At 53.3% G+C, this 17,497-nt stretch overlaps 1 protein-coding gene and 1 long non-coding RNA gene across 2 annotated transcripts; one reads left to right on the top strand and one right to left on the bottom strand.

Annotated features, from left to right (window-relative positions):
• Positions 1–245: 245 nt before the first annotated feature.
• On the bottom strand, positions 246–16,375 carry LOC109553770 (uncharacterized). The gene is made up of 3 exons (XR_011565454.1): positions 16,246–16,375; positions 9,078–12,507; positions 246–7,930 (listed from the first exon to the last, which is right to left on the bottom strand). It is a non-coding gene; the product is annotated as an uncharacterized lncRNA (long non-coding RNA).
• EFNA1 (ephrin A1) lies at positions 10,636–17,209 on the top strand. Its single transcript, XM_019953885.2, has 5 exons — positions 10,636–10,805; positions 14,517–14,812; positions 15,819–15,884; positions 16,051–16,101; positions 16,276–17,209. The coding sequence occupies exons 1-5, from the start codon at positions 10,714–10,716 to the stop codon at positions 16,386–16,388; spliced, it is 618 nt and encodes a 205-aa protein (XP_019809444.1). The 5' UTR covers positions 10,636–10,713; the 3' UTR covers positions 16,389–17,209.
• Positions 17,210–17,497: the final 288 nt, after the last annotated feature.

Genomic DNA, 17,497 nt, shown 5'->3' with positions numbered 1-17,497 from the left:
ACACTGGAGAGGAGAGGGAGATGCCTGCCGCCCCACACCCCACCAGCAGAAAAACCCTGCACCCAGCAGAACATCTGCCGCGCAGCGCGCACAGACACGATGATGAGCCCACGTGCAACGGCCTGTGGGGACCATCAGCAATATTTGAGGGGGACTTGGCAGGGGGCTGGAGGTCCAATGTCAGCAGGTAGGAGCCAGAGCCAGTTGTGCTGGAATTCATTACTGTCACTGTGAGCCCTCTGTAATAGAAATCATAATAATTACCATCATAATAGCTAATCCTGAGGTTTTTCCATATGCCAGACACACCAGCTTTTCTAAGTACTTTGCATACATTATCTCATTTAATCCTCTCCGTGATCCTGTGGGTGGGCCCTGTTATTATCATCCTCATTGAATTAAAAGAGGAAACTGAGGCAGCAGGGTCACATCCTACTAAGTGACAGAGTTAGAATTTGAATCTCTATAATCAGCCTCCAAAGCCCAAGCTCTTAGCCTGGGTGAGGCCTGGGAACAGGATCTCACAACTTCCTTCCAATACCTCTCAGCCTCTTCCCACCGTTATCTCCCTACCTGCCTCCACTCACAAATAGCTGTTCCTCCCTTGGCCAAGACGAACTCCTACCCTCCTTCCTGAACCCCATCCCCACACATCCTTCCTGGGGCCTGCTTCTTCAGTTTCCACAATGTATTTCCAGGCCCTCTCCAATAGTTTTCTTCTCTTTATCTATAACCGGGCCCAGATTTCTTCATCCAAAAAAGATCCTTCCCTCCATTCTGAAAACCTCTCAAGCTACCAAGCTCCTCTTGAGGACATCTGCTTGTGTGCTTGCCCAGCTTCCATTTTCCCTTCTGGGAACAGAAGCCCAGTTTTCCTGTGGGACCCCGCGCTTCATCCTGTCCACCTCCCAGGTCTGTTAGCCAGCCAGTGTCTTGAGCCTGTCCCAGCCTGTCCCAGCCTGCCGCAGCACGTAGCCCCCAGCCACAGGGATTGGTCTGGGGATGGGAATGTGACCCAATGAAGACAATGCGAGTTCTCCTTGTGCTCTTACTGAAACATTAAAGATGTTCTCCTTCTTCGGGGATGACTACAGTGATGGGATGCTCGCCTGAAGCCTGTATTTGGCCTTCCTGACAAATAAACCTGGGGTCCCTCACTCTTTCATGATTCCTGCCTGGCTCCCTGCAGGCACTGTTCAAGTCAGCTCTCCACTCTCTCACATCAATTCCAGGACTTCAAACCCTAATCCTCTGCTTCATCACCACATTTCTAGCTCAAAGCACTGTCCTCAGGCTCAGTCCCTAGTAAGAAACTTCTTCTCAATCCATTCTCCAGGCTTTTCCAAGCACTTTAAACTTAACCTCCTGAAACAGAACGTCCCCCAAAGCACACAACAGCAAATGACCCTTCTAGTCTCCCAGGCTTTAGACCCTGTTATCATCAGCAACTCGCTCTGTACCCATCCAGGTTCTGGCTTGCCAGTGACAGAAACTGACTGTACTTAAAGCAGAAAAAATGATTTATTGGAAGGAATTCCAGTAGTTCACACAATAGACGGAAAGGCTGGGAACCTACCTTGGGAGATGGGCAGGGATCAAAGTACATGGGGCAGCCCAACGTAGAGAACTACAGCCAGGATTAAAGGAAGGGTCTAAGAAAAAATGAATTCTAACTCCTCACATCTCTGGGTCCTTCCTTTATACATAGCAAGAGGCCTGGGTTGAAGCACCTCATTGACCGAGCTCTAACAGAAAAGACTGGGAGAGCAAGGGTTTTATCTGGAGGCTTTCATGGCCCTGCCTCCCACCTGGGCTCCACATGCTGAACTAACAACTCTGTCTTTCTGCCGCCTCCACACAGCTGCTATGTCGTGCAGAGCTAATTTCCAGAGTGGTCTTGCCTCTCTCTGTGACCCAGTGAGCTGCACTAATGGCCTCTCTCTAAAAACAGTGGGACAGTATGGTGCAGTGGTTAAATCGGGACCGACCGGCCGGACTGCCTTGATTCAGATTCTGGCTTCACCACTCACTAGCTGTGTGACCTGGGGAAGTTAGGAACTTCTCTGCGCTTTCACTTCGCTCATTTGTAAAATGAAGGGATGATAATACTCCTGATCTCTTATGATGATTGTGAGGTGTAAGGGTTTAATGTACACAAAGTGCTTCCAATGAGCCTGGGATGGAAAACATGTTCATAAACGCGAGCTGATGTTATTCTTCCCAGGGCAACCTGCCCACTATCCACTCTCAGGTCTCCAAACCTCCCCTCTCTCTCTGCCTTCCCTCAGGCTAGGGTGGATTCCCCAAGGAAATACAACCCCCTCCGCTTGTCTCTGAGGCCATACTGGGTTCGCCTGCTCCAGCCCAGTCTGGACTGTCCTAAGTCCAGTTAAAAGCAGTTTCCCTGTGAGCCACACCACCACAGGCCCTCCTCCAGGATGTCTGTCCAGACTCCTCCCGACACGGGGACTCACACCCACGTGAGGAGCTCTTTCTTCAGTCACACAGCACTGGGTCAGAGGGCACCAGAAGCACACCCTGAGGTATTTACCACTTTCCGCCTATATTCCCGAGATATGCCCACTCCTGCCCCTCCTCTCCGCGTGGTTCCAGCCGCCTTCCCTGTGCCCAGCCCCGAGCTGTGTCACCCTCCCATGCTGCGTGCCTTTCCCCCATCAATCCCTACACCTCTTTAAGACCCAGCTCAGGATCCCTAGGACCCAGCAGTGACTGACCCACAGTCAGTGGATGAAGAGGGTGAAGGAGGGGACAAGATGGAGCCGGAGGAGCAATAAAGAACATGGAAGGGGACAGATTCTCTCCCCGTCTCCTTCCCCTTGCCCCTGCAGATCAGGGGAGAGGGGCCCGTATTGTCTCCCTGGGCATGGAATGCCCTTGCCCACCATCTCTACCTGGGGAACCCTCAAAAGGATTTTTTCCCCCATTCACCTCTGCCCCCCTGCACCTCAGAGCTCTTGGCTGCTGTGTCCCTCGGGCATTTGTCAAGTACTGCCTGGCAGAACAAATATTTGTGTTCCTAAGACTCCTCCCACCTTGCCTTTCCTGGATCCTGAAGGCTCCTGCTCTTCACCTCCATCTCTTCACAGCACATTTCTCCCCAGTCAGCCCAGGTAAAGAAAAACACACACCAGTCCTTACTGACAGTCTGGTCCCCACCAGGCCCCTCACAGCTGTTATTTCCTTTGATCCAAATGATAATTCCAGGGAAAAAAAGCACTCCTGCCCCCATTTTACAGATGAAAACAATGGAGGCTCTGTGTCATCAAACATCTTTTCCAGGTTTTCACAGCTAGGACTCAGACCCAGCTCTCGAGGGCACTGCTCCCCTGCTCACAGGTTGCCTTATCCAGCTTTCCCTGCAGTACCTCACTGCTTAGTCACTCAGTCATGTCTGACTCTTTGCCACCCCATGGACTGTAGCCCGCCAGGCTCCTCTGTCCATGGGATTCTCCAGGCAAGAATACTGGAGGGGTTAGCCATTCCCTTCTCCAGGGGATCTTCCCGACTGAGAGATCAAACCCACATCTTCTGTCTCCTGCATTGGCAGGCGAGTTCTTTACCACTGAGCTACCTCGGAAGCCCCTGCAGTGCCCAACAGAGTACCTGATAAACAAACACCTGACCTTAAAAAATGTTTGGTGAAGTGAAAAGTGAGCCATTATCTGGACATCTACTGCCTGCAGGGACAGGCCAGGGCGGGCTGCAGACCCGGAAGACTGGGCCCCTCCCCTCTCACCTCCCTCTCCCCAAGGGCTCTGGGGAGGGAAGGAGCTGCCCTTCTCCACCCTCTTCCTTTCCCTTCTCCATACAAACTCCCCTCCATTTGCCCACAGCAAATTCAGCACTTTGGGCCCAGGGCTTTTCCTTTATACCCAGGACAGTTGGACAATGAGGTGTGGGGAAGGAATAAGGTGGTGTGAACCCAGCCCTACTGAGGCTACCCCTGCCCTCTGGATGCTGAATACCATCATCTTTCCGAGCCTCAGTTTCCTCAACTAGTCAGTGATGGCCTTTGCCCGCCTTAAAATGTGTAGGAGTCTATAAAGGTGGAATAGTACGTGATAAAATACACAGCTGAAAACACTGGAAGATCGTAAAATGTTACACAAACGTAAGGGGTTCCGAGCTGGCCGTCACACGGGCATTAAACTATAACCTCTCCAACATATTTACCATAAAAATTTCCAGAGCCATGGGGGAAAGAACTGTGAAGTGTGCTTGCTCCTAAGACTTAACTTCTATGAGTATTTTGTTTTTCATTTGTGCTTCTCCAAGTTTTCTGCATTGATCATGTATTTCTTCCATAATTAGAAAAAAAAAGTTACATAAAAATAATACGTCTGGGGAAAGAGAAAAGTAATACCTCTGAAATAAAAGTGTCTAAACTCCTGCTTTTACACTATGCTCTAGTGAAAGACTGGGGAGAAGGGAGGTATAGGCGGGCAGAGGAGTAGAAATGAGGTTTATCATCAGCTGCGTTGGGGGTGAATGTCTTCCTGCCCACCCTCACCTGGCTTTTCTACCCCGGAAAACCCAGGCTGAGTAGCTAGGAAGGAAGAATTTCTTTCCAGTTAGGATCACAGGGCAAGGATTCCTGGCTCCCATCCCCCACTGCTGCCCTTAGACACCTCCACCTGGAAATTCCAATGACCCCTCAAATGCAACATGAGCACTGTTGAGTGCTCATCCCTGCTCCCAGGCTAACAAGACCCCTGTTTCTTCGGGGAACAGAGCAGATTCCATTTGGGGGAGGGGCCCCAGGCTCAGCCCCAGCCCTTCAGAACAGTCGCTTCTCCTTCACAGATGCTGGTGTAGCCATGGACACAGCTCTGTCCCCTGAGAGTAAATTGTCTAGAAAGCTGCTAGATTTTCTTATCAGATAAAAAGAGCTCCTTAGGAAGAGAAACTCTCTTGCTCCCACCCCTTCATCCTGTGGCTCCTGCAGCTCGAATGTAGCTCTAATATAGTCATCCCGTAACCAGAGTCATGAGGACAGCCGAGCAGAGAGGCAGAGAGCACTGCGTCTTTAATGACACTGTTGAGCTGCTGACCCACATCAGAAGACTTTGGTGTGGGGGAAACATAAACCATCTTTTTATTATTATTTTTGGCCACGCCATGCAGCTTGTGAAATTTTAGTTTCCGGATCAGAGAACAAATCTGGGCCATGGCAGTGAAAGCGCCAAATTCTAATGACTGGACCTGCAGAGAGGTCCCAAAACTTCTTGTTTAAACCACTAGAAGTTGGGCGTTCCGTTATGCAGCCAAAATCACTCCTAAAGATACAATGTCCAAAACATTCCTCTTCATTTGTCCCTCCCAGGTCTGCCCCTGGCCTCCATGTCCTTTATGTCAGCGGCACTTCCACCCGCCAGCCATCCCAGACTCCTCCCTGTCTCCCGCCCGTGGCTCCTCCAACTCTGTCTAGTCTGCCCTCTGCTCTCCCCTCTCTGCCCCTCCTCGCTCCCGCCAGAACTCCCGCAGCTTGGGCCTAACCAGCACCCCTGCCTCTGAGCTTCCTCTTCTACCCACAGTCTGTTATCTGCAGTGATTTTCCTAAAATACAAATCTGATTATGTTTCCTACTTGAGCATCTATGGACTACAGAATAATGCTCACAATCCTGGGCATGGCATTTAAGGCCCTTGGCAGCATGGCCCCAAACCACTTTCTGCTTCCATCTCCTGCCACACTGCCCCAGACCCATTCTGTAATTTTAGCTATACCTGAGTATTCACTGCACAACTCTCACCTCTCTACTTATGCTTCTTGTTCCCTTATCCCTGAATGTGAATGCCTACTTATCTTTCAAAACCCATTTCAAATATCTCCTCCGGAATCAGCCAGGTTGGCAAAGACTCAAAGGCAGGCAGAGGAAAAAACATATATATCCCCTTCCTTGTGAAGCACTCCTGACCCCAAAGAAACATCCTCCTCTGTAATCCCACGGCCTGTTGTTCCATTTATACCTCTACTATAATCCTTATTTTATATTCTCAGTATATATCTGCAAGTAGATTAGATTCCTTTGGGACAAAGATATGTTTCAGAGCCCCCAGGACTTCCCAGTACAGAAGTTGATGTAAGTGACTAATTAATTTTTGGTGGAAGAGGCAGCATTTAAAAAAAACTTCCTGTTGCTTTCTAGGCAGAAATTCTGGTCCTATCTTCCTTAACACTGCTCCTCCCATCTCCCTCCCACTCCCCATCCTGCCCAATCTCCTTTTCCCTGCAGGGGACTCCGGAGGGGAGAATTCCATCTTCTCCCACAGAGTTTGGCCCCCTTTTGAGTTGGATGTAGAGGAAAATAGATCCATTAGGTTCTGGCCCTCAGTTAAGAGAACTAGACTAGTAGCCAAAAGAATCTGGTTTGGTTTGGCAATATCAAAAGTATTTCCCAAGAGTTCTATCCCTGGGTTGGAAAGGTGCCCTGGAGGAGGGCACAGCAACCCACTCCAATACTCTTCCTGGAGAATCCCATGGAGAGAGGAGCCTGGAAGGCTGCAGTCCACAGGGTTGTTTAGAGTTGGACACAATTGAAGTGATGTAGCACACACACATATCCATGAAATTCTCCAAAATCCAGATAATCTTATGCCCAGGTATCATCTGAAACTGTAAGCTCCAGTAGAGGAGGGCCCTCACCTACTGTCCTCCACTGAGGATTCAGCCCCAGTTCAGAGTCTGGTCCAGAGCAGATGTGCCAGAAGAATTTGTTGAATGAAAGTCAACCTCAGAGTTATTTGCAAGTTCTAGGAAACAATCAACTCAATTGCTCAGTGGCTGAGGAGTACTTGAATGTGGGGATGTGTTTATTTATCTCTACTCTGCCCCATTACAACAGCAATCTCTGAACCATTCAAAGAAACACTATGCTGTGGTTAAAAATACTGTTTATAAAGAGGTTATACATGAAAATATCTTCTGTCATAAAGTTAAAGGGCAGAAAAAGATTACACAATAGAAGTGAATCATATTTAACACAATTCCTAAAGACAAAGAAACAAAACCTCACAGACTAAAGGCTGGCAGGGAAGGGTTGAAGATATTCACAGTAGCTGGTAGCTCCCCTTATTCTCCTGTTCTCTTTTTCAACTTTTGAAAAACACACACACATATCACTAATAAAATGGGAAACATACCCTTTGTTTTTCTTTAAAGATGTGGGGAGTGGGGCAGAGGCTGCTCCAAGCTCAGGATCACCTTCCCTGCACCCTCCCCATCACCCCACTGCCCAGTGATGCTCTTAGAGGTTGGGCCAGGTTAGCTGTGCCCCAGGGCCTTGTGGTTTGGTCCTTCCCTATCCCAAACCACAGGGTGCTCAGCAAGGGAGTAGCAATCAAGTAGCTCTGCCTGTTCCACACTGGAAATGGTACCTCCAGGCCAACAGTGCCCCCACAGGTGGACAGCACCTCCCTCCAGAGGCCAGGCCTCCCCCAGGGCACTCAGAGAGTTAATCTTGTCTCTGAGGAATTCCCAGAAAGGACTCATAAGGGGAATTTCCCAGACAGGCAGGCAGACAGACAGACACCTCAGACAGCTCCCGCCACTGAGCCCAGATGTTCGCCTGAGGGTGGCGGTGCTGAGAGCCAACACAGGCGCACGACTTTGTGGTGAGAGGTAACCCAAAGCAAGAACCAAGACTAGACCCGCCTGGGCAGGCTGGGGGCTGCGACGAGGGAGGGCACCGGGCTAACTTGGTCTGCAGGTCTGTCTCCGAGCCAAAGTCCTTTCTGCCGTCTCGGTCTGGATCGCTCAGTGCCTGCAACTTTCCTCCCAGCCCACCAGGTGTCGCAGCGGCTCTCGAAGTGTCCAGGCAGCACAAGTGCGCATTGTGGCTCGGCAATCTCGGCTTTTCCACTTAGCAAGTTTGCTGATAAATGGTGGCTTGTCTGTTTCCCCTAGTGGCCTAAGAATTAACCAAGGGCAACGGTTTTATCCTAAACGCACCCTTATCCTCCGTGTTCATCACAACAGCCAGGATCTAGAGGCGCCCCATTAGTTCGCATGAAAGATCCCCGTACCCACAAACCCAGGAATAGAAGAGTGATGAGCTCCAACCCTTAAGAGAGAATGTTGGGGGGCAGTGCCAAGCTGGGGAAAGAGGGCTCCGCGTTCCGTTCGTGTGCCCAAAATTTCCCCCCACCTCTTCTCCACCCGGGTTGCTCCAGTCCTAGACGCAGGCAGGGCGGGAACGGACGTGGCCCCGCCGGGCTGGGCCGAGCGAGCCCGAACCTGCCCGGTCTGAGCTGCGCAGCCCAGGGACCCCACACGTTCCCGCCCAGAAATCCCAGTCAAAAAAACTGGGGAGGGGGGATGTGCCCCAAACCTCCTCCTCCAGGGGGCAGTTGTGGACCACCCTCTCTGAAGAATCACCATCACCCCTTCCTCCTCTAACCTTTCTGGTTTCTTTTCAGAGAAGTACGTCTTGCAGAAGTAATACTGAATAGTGATTTCACTTACTCAACAAATATTTCTTGACCGCCTACTACGTGTGCTAGGGGCTATGCCGGGCGCTGGCAATACAGCAGTGAACAAGCAAAAACCCCTGCCCTCGTGGGACTTCGAGCCTACGGGACAAGAGCGGGGGGTGGGGGTGGGGGGTAGTATCTCGCCGGGGACACGTGAGTGGACGACACCCAGGTGTCCTCCCAAGTGAGCAAAACGCGCGTGAGGTGCATTGCCCTGGGGCTGGTCGGCGGGTAGACTTCGGCCCCGGCGGGAGGGGTGGCTGCACCTGGGATAAACGCGTGGCTGGGCACGTCGCCTGGGGCAGGTGCGTGCGAGGGGGTGGGGGCCTTGCGCAAAGCCTGCCCCGGACCTGGCCGTAGGGTTACCCGGCCAAATACCTAATCCGCGCGGAGGTAAATATTTATCCTACGCGCGACGAATCGAAATGAGTCGGGCCTCTAGCAGCCTGAGCCCCACGCGGGGTGGGATCCGCCCGGGCCCTCCCTCAACCCCAGGCTCCTCCCCGGCAGGGGTCAGCGCCGGACTAGCCGCGGCGTCCCGGCATCCCCCCCCCCCCCCCCCCCACACACAGCCCCGGTAATTACAGGCGTTGTGGCCAGGCCTGGCCGTAAAAGAAGAGGATGAAACAGCTTGGGAACTGGGGAAGCTGGGCCCGAGCTTCTCTGGGAAGAGCGGGGAGAGGCGGAGGGGGGGCGGGTCTGCAGCTTCCCGCTTTGCGCAGCCGCGTGGAAGGGCTGGCCAGGGGTGCACACAGACTCTCAAAATCAACTCTGGGCGGGCATATAAAGAGTCACACAATCGCACACAGGAACCACCAAAGGCACGCAGGCACACAGCACTGGGACCTCCAGCTCCAGATTCTCTCTCTCTCTCACACACACACCCCCCTAATCAAACACCTGCCCGCCCTCTCCGCCCCGAGAGCTGTGAGGCAGACACCCACCCCCCAATCCCCAGCTCCAGACGGCAGCAGACCCCGGCGGAGAGAGGAGCCCCGAGAGGCGAATTCCAGCGGGTTTGTTTACACGGCTCGGGGGGAGGGGGCCGAGTTGGATACTGGGGCCCGACGGACTGGAAGACCCAGCCCAAACTGGGCCAGACACAGCCGCCGCCCAGCCTGGGACGCCGCGCACAAACACCGTTTCCGGGCCTTCAACCCGCAGCCCCGGCTCGCTAGTGCACGTTTCCCCCTCCTCTTCACACACTGTTCACAGACATTAGCATACGTTCGTCAAAGTTTCACACGCTTCCCCACACGCGGCTGTGATACTACTCACAAACGCTTTCACGCTTGCGCGCCATCACACGTATTTACACATGCCAGATGCACATGTGTGGTTTCAGTTTGTCACCCTTCAGGCCGAGATTCTCAGTCCATGTTCAAAGTCTGTTCTCATGGTACACACGTGTTGGCGCGCGCACACACACACAGGTCACTAGTGCCCTTTGGAGCCCTAGGAACAAGAGCGAACCCCCTCGGGGGCCCACGATCCCTTGTTCCTCCTTCTCACAGGCACTGACGGTCAGAGGCGCCCTTAGCCCTAGCCGCACACGTTACACACTTGATCACACACAGGGTCGCACTTTATTCCCGGCATCTAGGCGATGACACAATCTCCCGAACAAAGACAACATTGACAAACCCAACAAAAACAAACAGCCTCGTGTGTGGGGAGGGGCAGCCGAGCACAGAGTCCGGGAAGGGGGTGGGTAGGAGGAAAGTGTGGGAACGCGGGCGCCCGAGCCCGGGCGTACAAGGCTCGGGAAAAGCGCGGGACCTGTCCACAACCTCGCACCCGCCAAGATCGGCGCGTCGCGTCGCCAGCCAGGCACCCGCAAGTTCGCAGACCCGCATGTGGAATGCGTTCCCTTCTCCCGCACGCGACTGCGCCCGGGACACAGACCCACAAAGCTTCACGCGGACCCACGAGTGAGCAAACACAGCGCCGAGCAGATTTACCGAGCAGAGGTGCGCGCTCCGCTCCCCTCCCCCTGCCCTCCCCTCCTCCACCTCCCCAGCCCCCAAGCCCCGGGCAGCCTCGCGCCGGGCGGGGCGGGGGCGGGGCGGGGTGTCGGGCGGCGCCTGCCCAAAAGGCGGAGTCGCGCGGCGGAGGGGCCAGAGCTGCGAGCGCCGTGCTGACTGCGCTGCCGAGAAACCCTGCGGGAATCCAGACTCGGAGGACCCCCTCGTCCCCGCCCGGCCTGGCCAGGCCCCGCGCTATGGAGTTCTTCTGGGCCTCTCTCTTGGGTCTGTGCTGCAGTCTGGCCGCTGCTAACCGCCACACCGTCTTCTGGAACAGTTCAAACCCCAAGTAAGCCCGAGTCACCGGCCGACAGCCTGGACGCCCGGTTGGCACCGCTCCCCCTCTCCAGGTTAACTGTCCCGCCCGGCCCCTAACCTGAGTCTTGGGGAGGTGACCAGCGGCGGGAGGGCTCCCATAGATTTTCTTCTCGCCCATAACCGGGAGTTCCACCCCAGGGCAGGGCCCTGCCCGCATCTGCTTGCACCGTACGGTCTCTGCCCCTCTTTTCCTTCCCTCTGCTACAGCTGTTACTTCTGTTAGGTGGGAAGTTAGACATGAGCAACACCGGGAGGCGTCGCTGAAAGGGATGCAAGCTGATCTCTAAAATCCATCCCAGACACACCCAGGAGAGCTCACTGATGTGCTACAAAAAAACCACAGAGACCTTTCAACGCCTGCACATGCGCCCTAGGCACACAGTGGATACAAAATAACCACAGGGGCTTCTCCAAGTAACCTTAGGCAGTTAGGAGCCCAGTAAGAGCTTATGAATATTCTACATCTAAGTGTAACAGACCAAATTACGGGAAGACAAAAACAACACAGCCTGCTGTTATATGACTTACAATTGTCAATCGGCCTCGGAGTGTGTGCCCGTTTGCATTCCCTTTCATTCATTGGTGGTGGGTACAAGCTGTGCTTTGGACCCGCCATAACCAAAGGGAGGAGACTGGACGTATGCAAGGGGGAAGCCAAGAGGGATTAACTGGAAGGGTAAGGAAGGCTCCTGAGGATTAGTCTGCTCCCGTGTCTTAGGAGTGTCTGTGTAGTAAAAGATCTGTCTGCTTGAGCTAAACTGAGCTGTAACTTGTCTGTTACTCTACATCCTTTAGACTGTTAGTCCTTTCGATGCTGAACACTTCCTGCCTCTGGCAGGGGCACTCTCTCTGACCTTCAGGGCTCTTATTCTAAGCCCTTCCACCACAAAGACCTCTATGTATTTGGGCATTTACCTACACTGACAGGTCTTGACATCCGGAGTAAGAACATTTCTTACAGTAATCCTGGAAAGACCCTTCAGGAGGGACCTGGGCTTGCCTGAATTCAGTGTTTATTCTGATTTTAAGGTGTCCCTGGAATGCCCCCCCTAAGGATCTTCTGAGGTGGCAGGAGTGAGGCATAGGCTGTGTGTGGGTAGGCTTGAAGGAGTCACCTGTGTCTGAGGTTCAGGTAGTAAAACTGAAAAGAAGGGGAGAGGCAGAGGTCATAGGGATGGTTCCGGAGGACAGGAAGGGGTTAAAAGGGTTACAAAGGGCTCTGGGCAGGAAGGAGTTAATTTCTCCTGGGCATTTTTAGGGCTGTGAGGCAAATGGTACTGGGAGGAAGAAGCTCCCATCAGATTCTTTGTTCTTGAGTTTTCTGAAGTTAGGGGAACAATATCTGTGGGAAAACAGGAGAGGTGGGTAGGGTGGAGTAAGGAGAGGAGAGCTGGGCAACTTGGGATCAGGGAAAACACTCCACTCAGCTGGGCCACCCCCAGCCCCAGCAGCCTACCCCCCACTCCCCTTGAGAAATAGATTGTGCCAGTTTCCTCTGACCTTGGGGCAGCATTGCCTGGTGGGGGGTCTGTTGGGGAGGGAGGGAACAGACAGCTACCTGCCAAGCCAAGGGGGCAATGCCCTCTTGCCCATGGGTCTGATAGGACTGTAGTCAGCGCTCCCCCATCTCACCCCTTGCAGTCTGTTCTTTGCTTCTTTGACCCAGTCTTGTCCTAGAGGGAGAGAGCAAAGTCCCTGTTTATGCCCATCCCAGGTGTTGGCTGCAGGAGGAGGAGGGGACAGGAAGCCGTGAGTAGGGGGAGGACCCTGGCCTTTTCCGTTCCCAAGCTCCCAGGTTTCCTCTCTTTCAGGAAGGAGCCTCTTCCTTGCCCCCCCTCTCCGCCTTCCCTGACGCCGCTGCCCCCCTTTCCCAGATAGTGAGCAAGAGTCAAAGGAGTGCTAAGTGAAGCAGATTGTACCCCCAGGAGGAGGGTGATGGGTGCACCCACCCAACTCAGCTTCTGCCCTGTCCATCTAGACACACACACTACTCTGCCCAGGACTAAAGGAAAACCAGCCCAGAGCAGCCCACAAGCAGCCAAGCCAGGCCCAGCCCGAGGGTAAAGATGAGGTGGCAGTGAGCTGGGCGGGTGTGAGGCTGGCAGGGGTGACTCAGGGCGGTGGGCATCAGCCCTGGGATCTCCAGGCCCCAGGCAGGGGGCAGCGTGGGAAGAAGGGCAGTGCCGCCTGAACTGTGTGCTGGCCTCCTTAGTACTCCAGGGACAGGAACACCCCCTCCGATTCAGACCTGTCAGCTCCCTTTGCCTGAAGTGGGCACTGGGCCATCCTGGGGTCCTGGGGGCTGACCACATTTGATGAGGGAAATTTTTACAGGTTCTCATGAATACTGGGGCGGGTGGCAGAGGTAGATGAGGAATGAGTCAGTGCCCGTCACGGGGAATGGAGGAAAGACGCCAGGCCCAGAGCTGAAATACCTGTTCTGAAATGGCTTCTATGTTTATCTCTCCAGAGAGGAATTTTAAAAGCCTCTCTCTGCTCCTCTTTCTCTCTCTCTCTTTTCCCCAGAGTGGGGGAAGGGCCTTGGTAAGCCTAGCCAGTGCGCTAGCATGCTCCTGTAGGGCCAGGCCTCTTAAGGGTCATGCTGACTGGGCAGTGGGTGCCCACCTTAGAGGCCTCTTGGCCTAACCCCCGCCCCGCACCGCCCCCCCCCCCCCATGCCCCTGGCTTTGGTTTGAAGCAAGTTGGCAGCCAACTCTGCTGAGTCTCTAGCTGGCAGTGTTTGGGGGGATTCGGAGAAGCTGACCGGCTTGGAAGCAGGAGGTGGGGAGGCCCTTTTCCCCCAGGACCCCACCCAGACTGGAGCCAGGTGTCTAGAGCTGGGTGGGGGAGGGGCCTGTGGGCAGTCAGGCTGGAGCCTGTGGACCCTGGGGGGAATGGGCTGGGGGAGGGGAGCTGGCTCCACCTTGGCAAGAAGGAGGGCCTTCTCTAAAGCTCATTTCACAGGAGGTGAATGTATGGCTTTTGGAGACAAAAGGACAAGAGAGGTTTTGGGGTGCTTTGAGAGAAGTGGACCAAGAGAGCTGAGCACTGACTTGAGAAGGGGGGATTTGAGGGGACTGGAAGAATTGATGAAAGCAATTTAACTTAAAAGGACTGGGCATTATCTGTGGGCGCGGATGTCCTGGGTATTGGGAGTTGAACAATACGAGATACAGTCAGTGGGTCAAGGGGAAAATGAGAGGAGTAAGAAAAGTGAGAACAGATCGTTGGGTGCCAAGCACTAGCATGGGAAAGAGAAAAGATTACGTGGATTTTGATTACTGAATGGGCCAGTAGGGTCTCAGATTGAAGCCTAACAGCATTTAAAGGAACAAGTGGAAGAACAGAGTTGGAGAAATATTGCTGAGGAAATATTTAGAAGCCCATCCTTGGGTAAATATCAGGGAGGTTATGGGAAGTGCTTTGGTACCTGAAAGATACCAAGTGGATGCTATTTAGAGGATTAGTGGCAGACAATGATGGTGGGGGGAATGTTTGGAGATAGTGGAAAGATATATCAGAGATCAAGATCAGTAAATACTAGGAGTTGAGACTTTTTAAGAAATCTTTGGGGTAGGGTCCAGTGTGAAATGTGAGGGGTCATGTAAGTATTCGGAAGCTCAAAGGCTCTGGCCTGGCTTCTGAGTGACCGCCCACTCTCTCCACCTTTGCGCATGCCCAGGTTTTGGAATGAGGACTACACAGTACATGTGCGGATAGATGACTACCTGGACATCATCTGTCCTCATTACGAGGATAACTCTGTGCCAGATGCGGCCATGGAGCAGTACACACTGTACCTGGTGGAGCACGAGCAGTACCAGCTGTGCCAACCCCAACCCAAGGACCATGCCCGCTGGTTCTGCAAGAGTCCCAAAGCCAAGCATGGCCCGGAGAAGCTGTCTGAGAAGTTCCACCGCTTCACAGGGTTTACCCTCAGCAAGGATTTCAAAGAGGGACACAGCTACTACTACATCTGTGAGTGCCCGGGAGGCATGCACACAGGTCCACGTACTCGGGGACACACCTGACATGACATACACGCTTCAGTACATGCTTAGTGGGGGGGCAAGCAGCAGACAGCCCCTTCCAATCCTGAATTCTATTTTTCTTCATTCCCATTACAAATGCAGAGTGAGCTACTGTGTCCTGGGCACTCTGCTTGGCACTATAGTCACAGAGATAAATAAAACACTGCAGGGTCTCTGTCCTCCAGAATCTAGAAAGGGACATACATCTATTAATACCATTAGAACAGGGCGATATGGTAGCTATGAGCTCAGGGGCCCTGAGAAAATGACTTGAACACCTGCCAGTCTAGGGGAGGGGGGTGCACCTCATAGAAGGCTTCCTGGGGAAGATGACCCAAGAGCTTAGGGCAAGCAGAGGAGCTGCAGACAAGAGGTCATGTACAAAGACAGCATGACATCCTCAGGGAACTCCAAATGGTTCAGACTGACTGGAGCAGGAGGGACACTTGGAAGTGGGGAGACAGGAGCCTGGAGAAGTACACAGGTTAGGGCATGGGGACCCAAGAAGTGCTAAGAACTTTATCCTGAGGGCAGATTTTAGGAACTGTAAGATCAACTTTGTGTAGAACGGATCCAGGCCTCACTCTATCGGGGGCTTAGGGAGAGCAAGGACATGGTGGCTGGGGAAGTGGAGCATATTGTTCCGGTCACCCCAACTTCAGGCTAGGAGGAGTGGAGAACGGACTGTGGGGAAGGGACAGTGTCTATGTTCTTTATATCATCACTTCGAAAGTCAAGAGTTATTCCCAAGAATGGGAATTTGGATTGAACTTGGGGCAGAAAGTGGGCAAAAACTTTCTGGGGAGGTGGGGAAGGTGAGAATCAAAGATCAGAGTGAGGAGAGGGATTAAAATGAGTAGGGACCAAGAGAAAGCAGGGCCAGAGGCATTTGTGCTTATATTTTCTTCCAACAAAGTTTCCCTTCCTTAAAACTCTCTGGATTTATTTTGTAGCCAAGCCCATCCACCACCAGGAAGACCGTTGCTTGAGGCTGAAGGTGATGATCGCTGGCAAAATCAGTGAGTGTCAGGGTCCTGTGGGCCTTCTTTCTCCATCCTGTCATGGGCCAGGTCGAGAGATCTAGGATGGTTGGGAAATCCCGTTGCGCAGTCCAGCCAGCACTCCCACTCCTTTGCTTCCTGTGTGTACCAAGTTACCTGACCTATGACCACCCTTATCTTTCAGCTCACAGCCCTCAGGCTCATCCCAATGCACAAGAGAAGAGACTTCCAGCAGGTAGGTGGCTGGAGCAAATTGGGCCTGGGGCACAAAACGGGGTCTGCTTGAAGAGGCTGGGTATAAAAAGTGACTCCTGTGCCAGGCAGGGGCAGAGGGAACCTCGCTGGACTGTGGGCCAGTGCCAGCAGTAGGGCCACTCACCTGGGAGGCCTTTGCCCTCTCGTCTTGCAGATGACCCGGAGGTGCAGGTTCTGCATAGCATCGGGCACAGCGCCGCTCCTCGCCTCTTCCCACTAGCCTGGGCTGTGCTGCTCCTGCCATTCCTGCTGCTGCAAATCCCGTGAGGGTGTGCACCACATCTATTGTAAAGACTGGAACCAGGCTGAGGAGGCAGGCGGGCCTCCCTCACCTACCTGGGGCCCCTCCCAAGGCCCCAGTCCTGGGAACCACTCCCACCACATGCTCAAGCTGCCCCCCAGCAGCCGCAAAACGGGTCGATATTTAGGGTTTCAACCCTAAGGAGGTCAGAGAGCCTGACAGTGCCATTCCCACGTCCGCGTCAGAGGGATGGACAAAGAAGTGGAGACAGTCTTCTCTCTGCCATTCCTGCCCTTAAGCCAAAGAAACAAGCTGGACGGACATGGCCTCCTAAGGGCACCGTGGGAGCCGAACTGGAAGGGGCTTGGGGGTCACAAGATGGACACTGAGCTTGGCAAAGATGCCCCTCCCATGGAGAGCCAGGATGGCTCTGAAGGAAGAGCAAGAGACAGTTTCCTGCTTGGGAGCCAGGGACAGAAGCAGCATGCTTGCTTGGGTTGACCCAGCATCTCCCCCAGGACTTGCCTCTGTGGAGCTGCCACAGGGAGGTCTGTAGTCAGACACTGCATCCTCTCTCATCCTGGGACGTCACTCCGCAGAGCTGCACCAGCAGGGGGGCTGTGCCAACCTGTTCTTAAGAGTGTAACTGTAAAAAAAAAAAAAAAGTGTAACTGTAAGGGCAGTGCCCACGTGCAGAGTCTATGCCTAGTCTGTAGCCTGAAGGGCAGGGCCCACAAGTACGGAATGTATATGAACTTGATGTGTGTCTATGCTGATTTCTACAACTGGAGTTTTTTTATACAGTGTTCTTTGTCTCAAAATAAAGGAATGTGTTTGTTTTTTTGGACATGATTTTCTGCCCCTCCTTCCTAATTTATGACCATTGAGTCCTGCTACTTGCCAGGCTCTGCACTGTATCAGTAGCAAGAGGGTTTGAAGTTTTTTTCCTCTCTCCAGAAATAATGCGTTTCACCAGCCCATAAGGGTGGGTGTTTTCCTCCTCTGAGGTTTGTCCAGGACAGGAGTGCTCCCTACAGCAGTTCCAGGCTGCACCCCACTCTGGAAGTTCCTTCTGTCCAACCGCTGCCCCACTCCCACCCTCTCAGCGCTGGGCTTCGGCATACTTACTCTTCAG

This window comes from Bos indicus, chromosome 3, assembly GCF_029378745.1.
Source record: "Bos indicus isolate NIAB-ARS_2022 breed Sahiwal x Tharparkar chromosome 3, NIAB-ARS_B.indTharparkar_mat_pri_1.0, whole genome shotgun sequence".
NCBI lineage: Eukaryota > Metazoa > Chordata > Mammalia > Artiodactyla > Bovidae > Bos > Bos indicus.
Note: the sequence above shows the minus strand (reverse complement) of the source record. Positions and strands in the feature narration are given on the sequence as shown.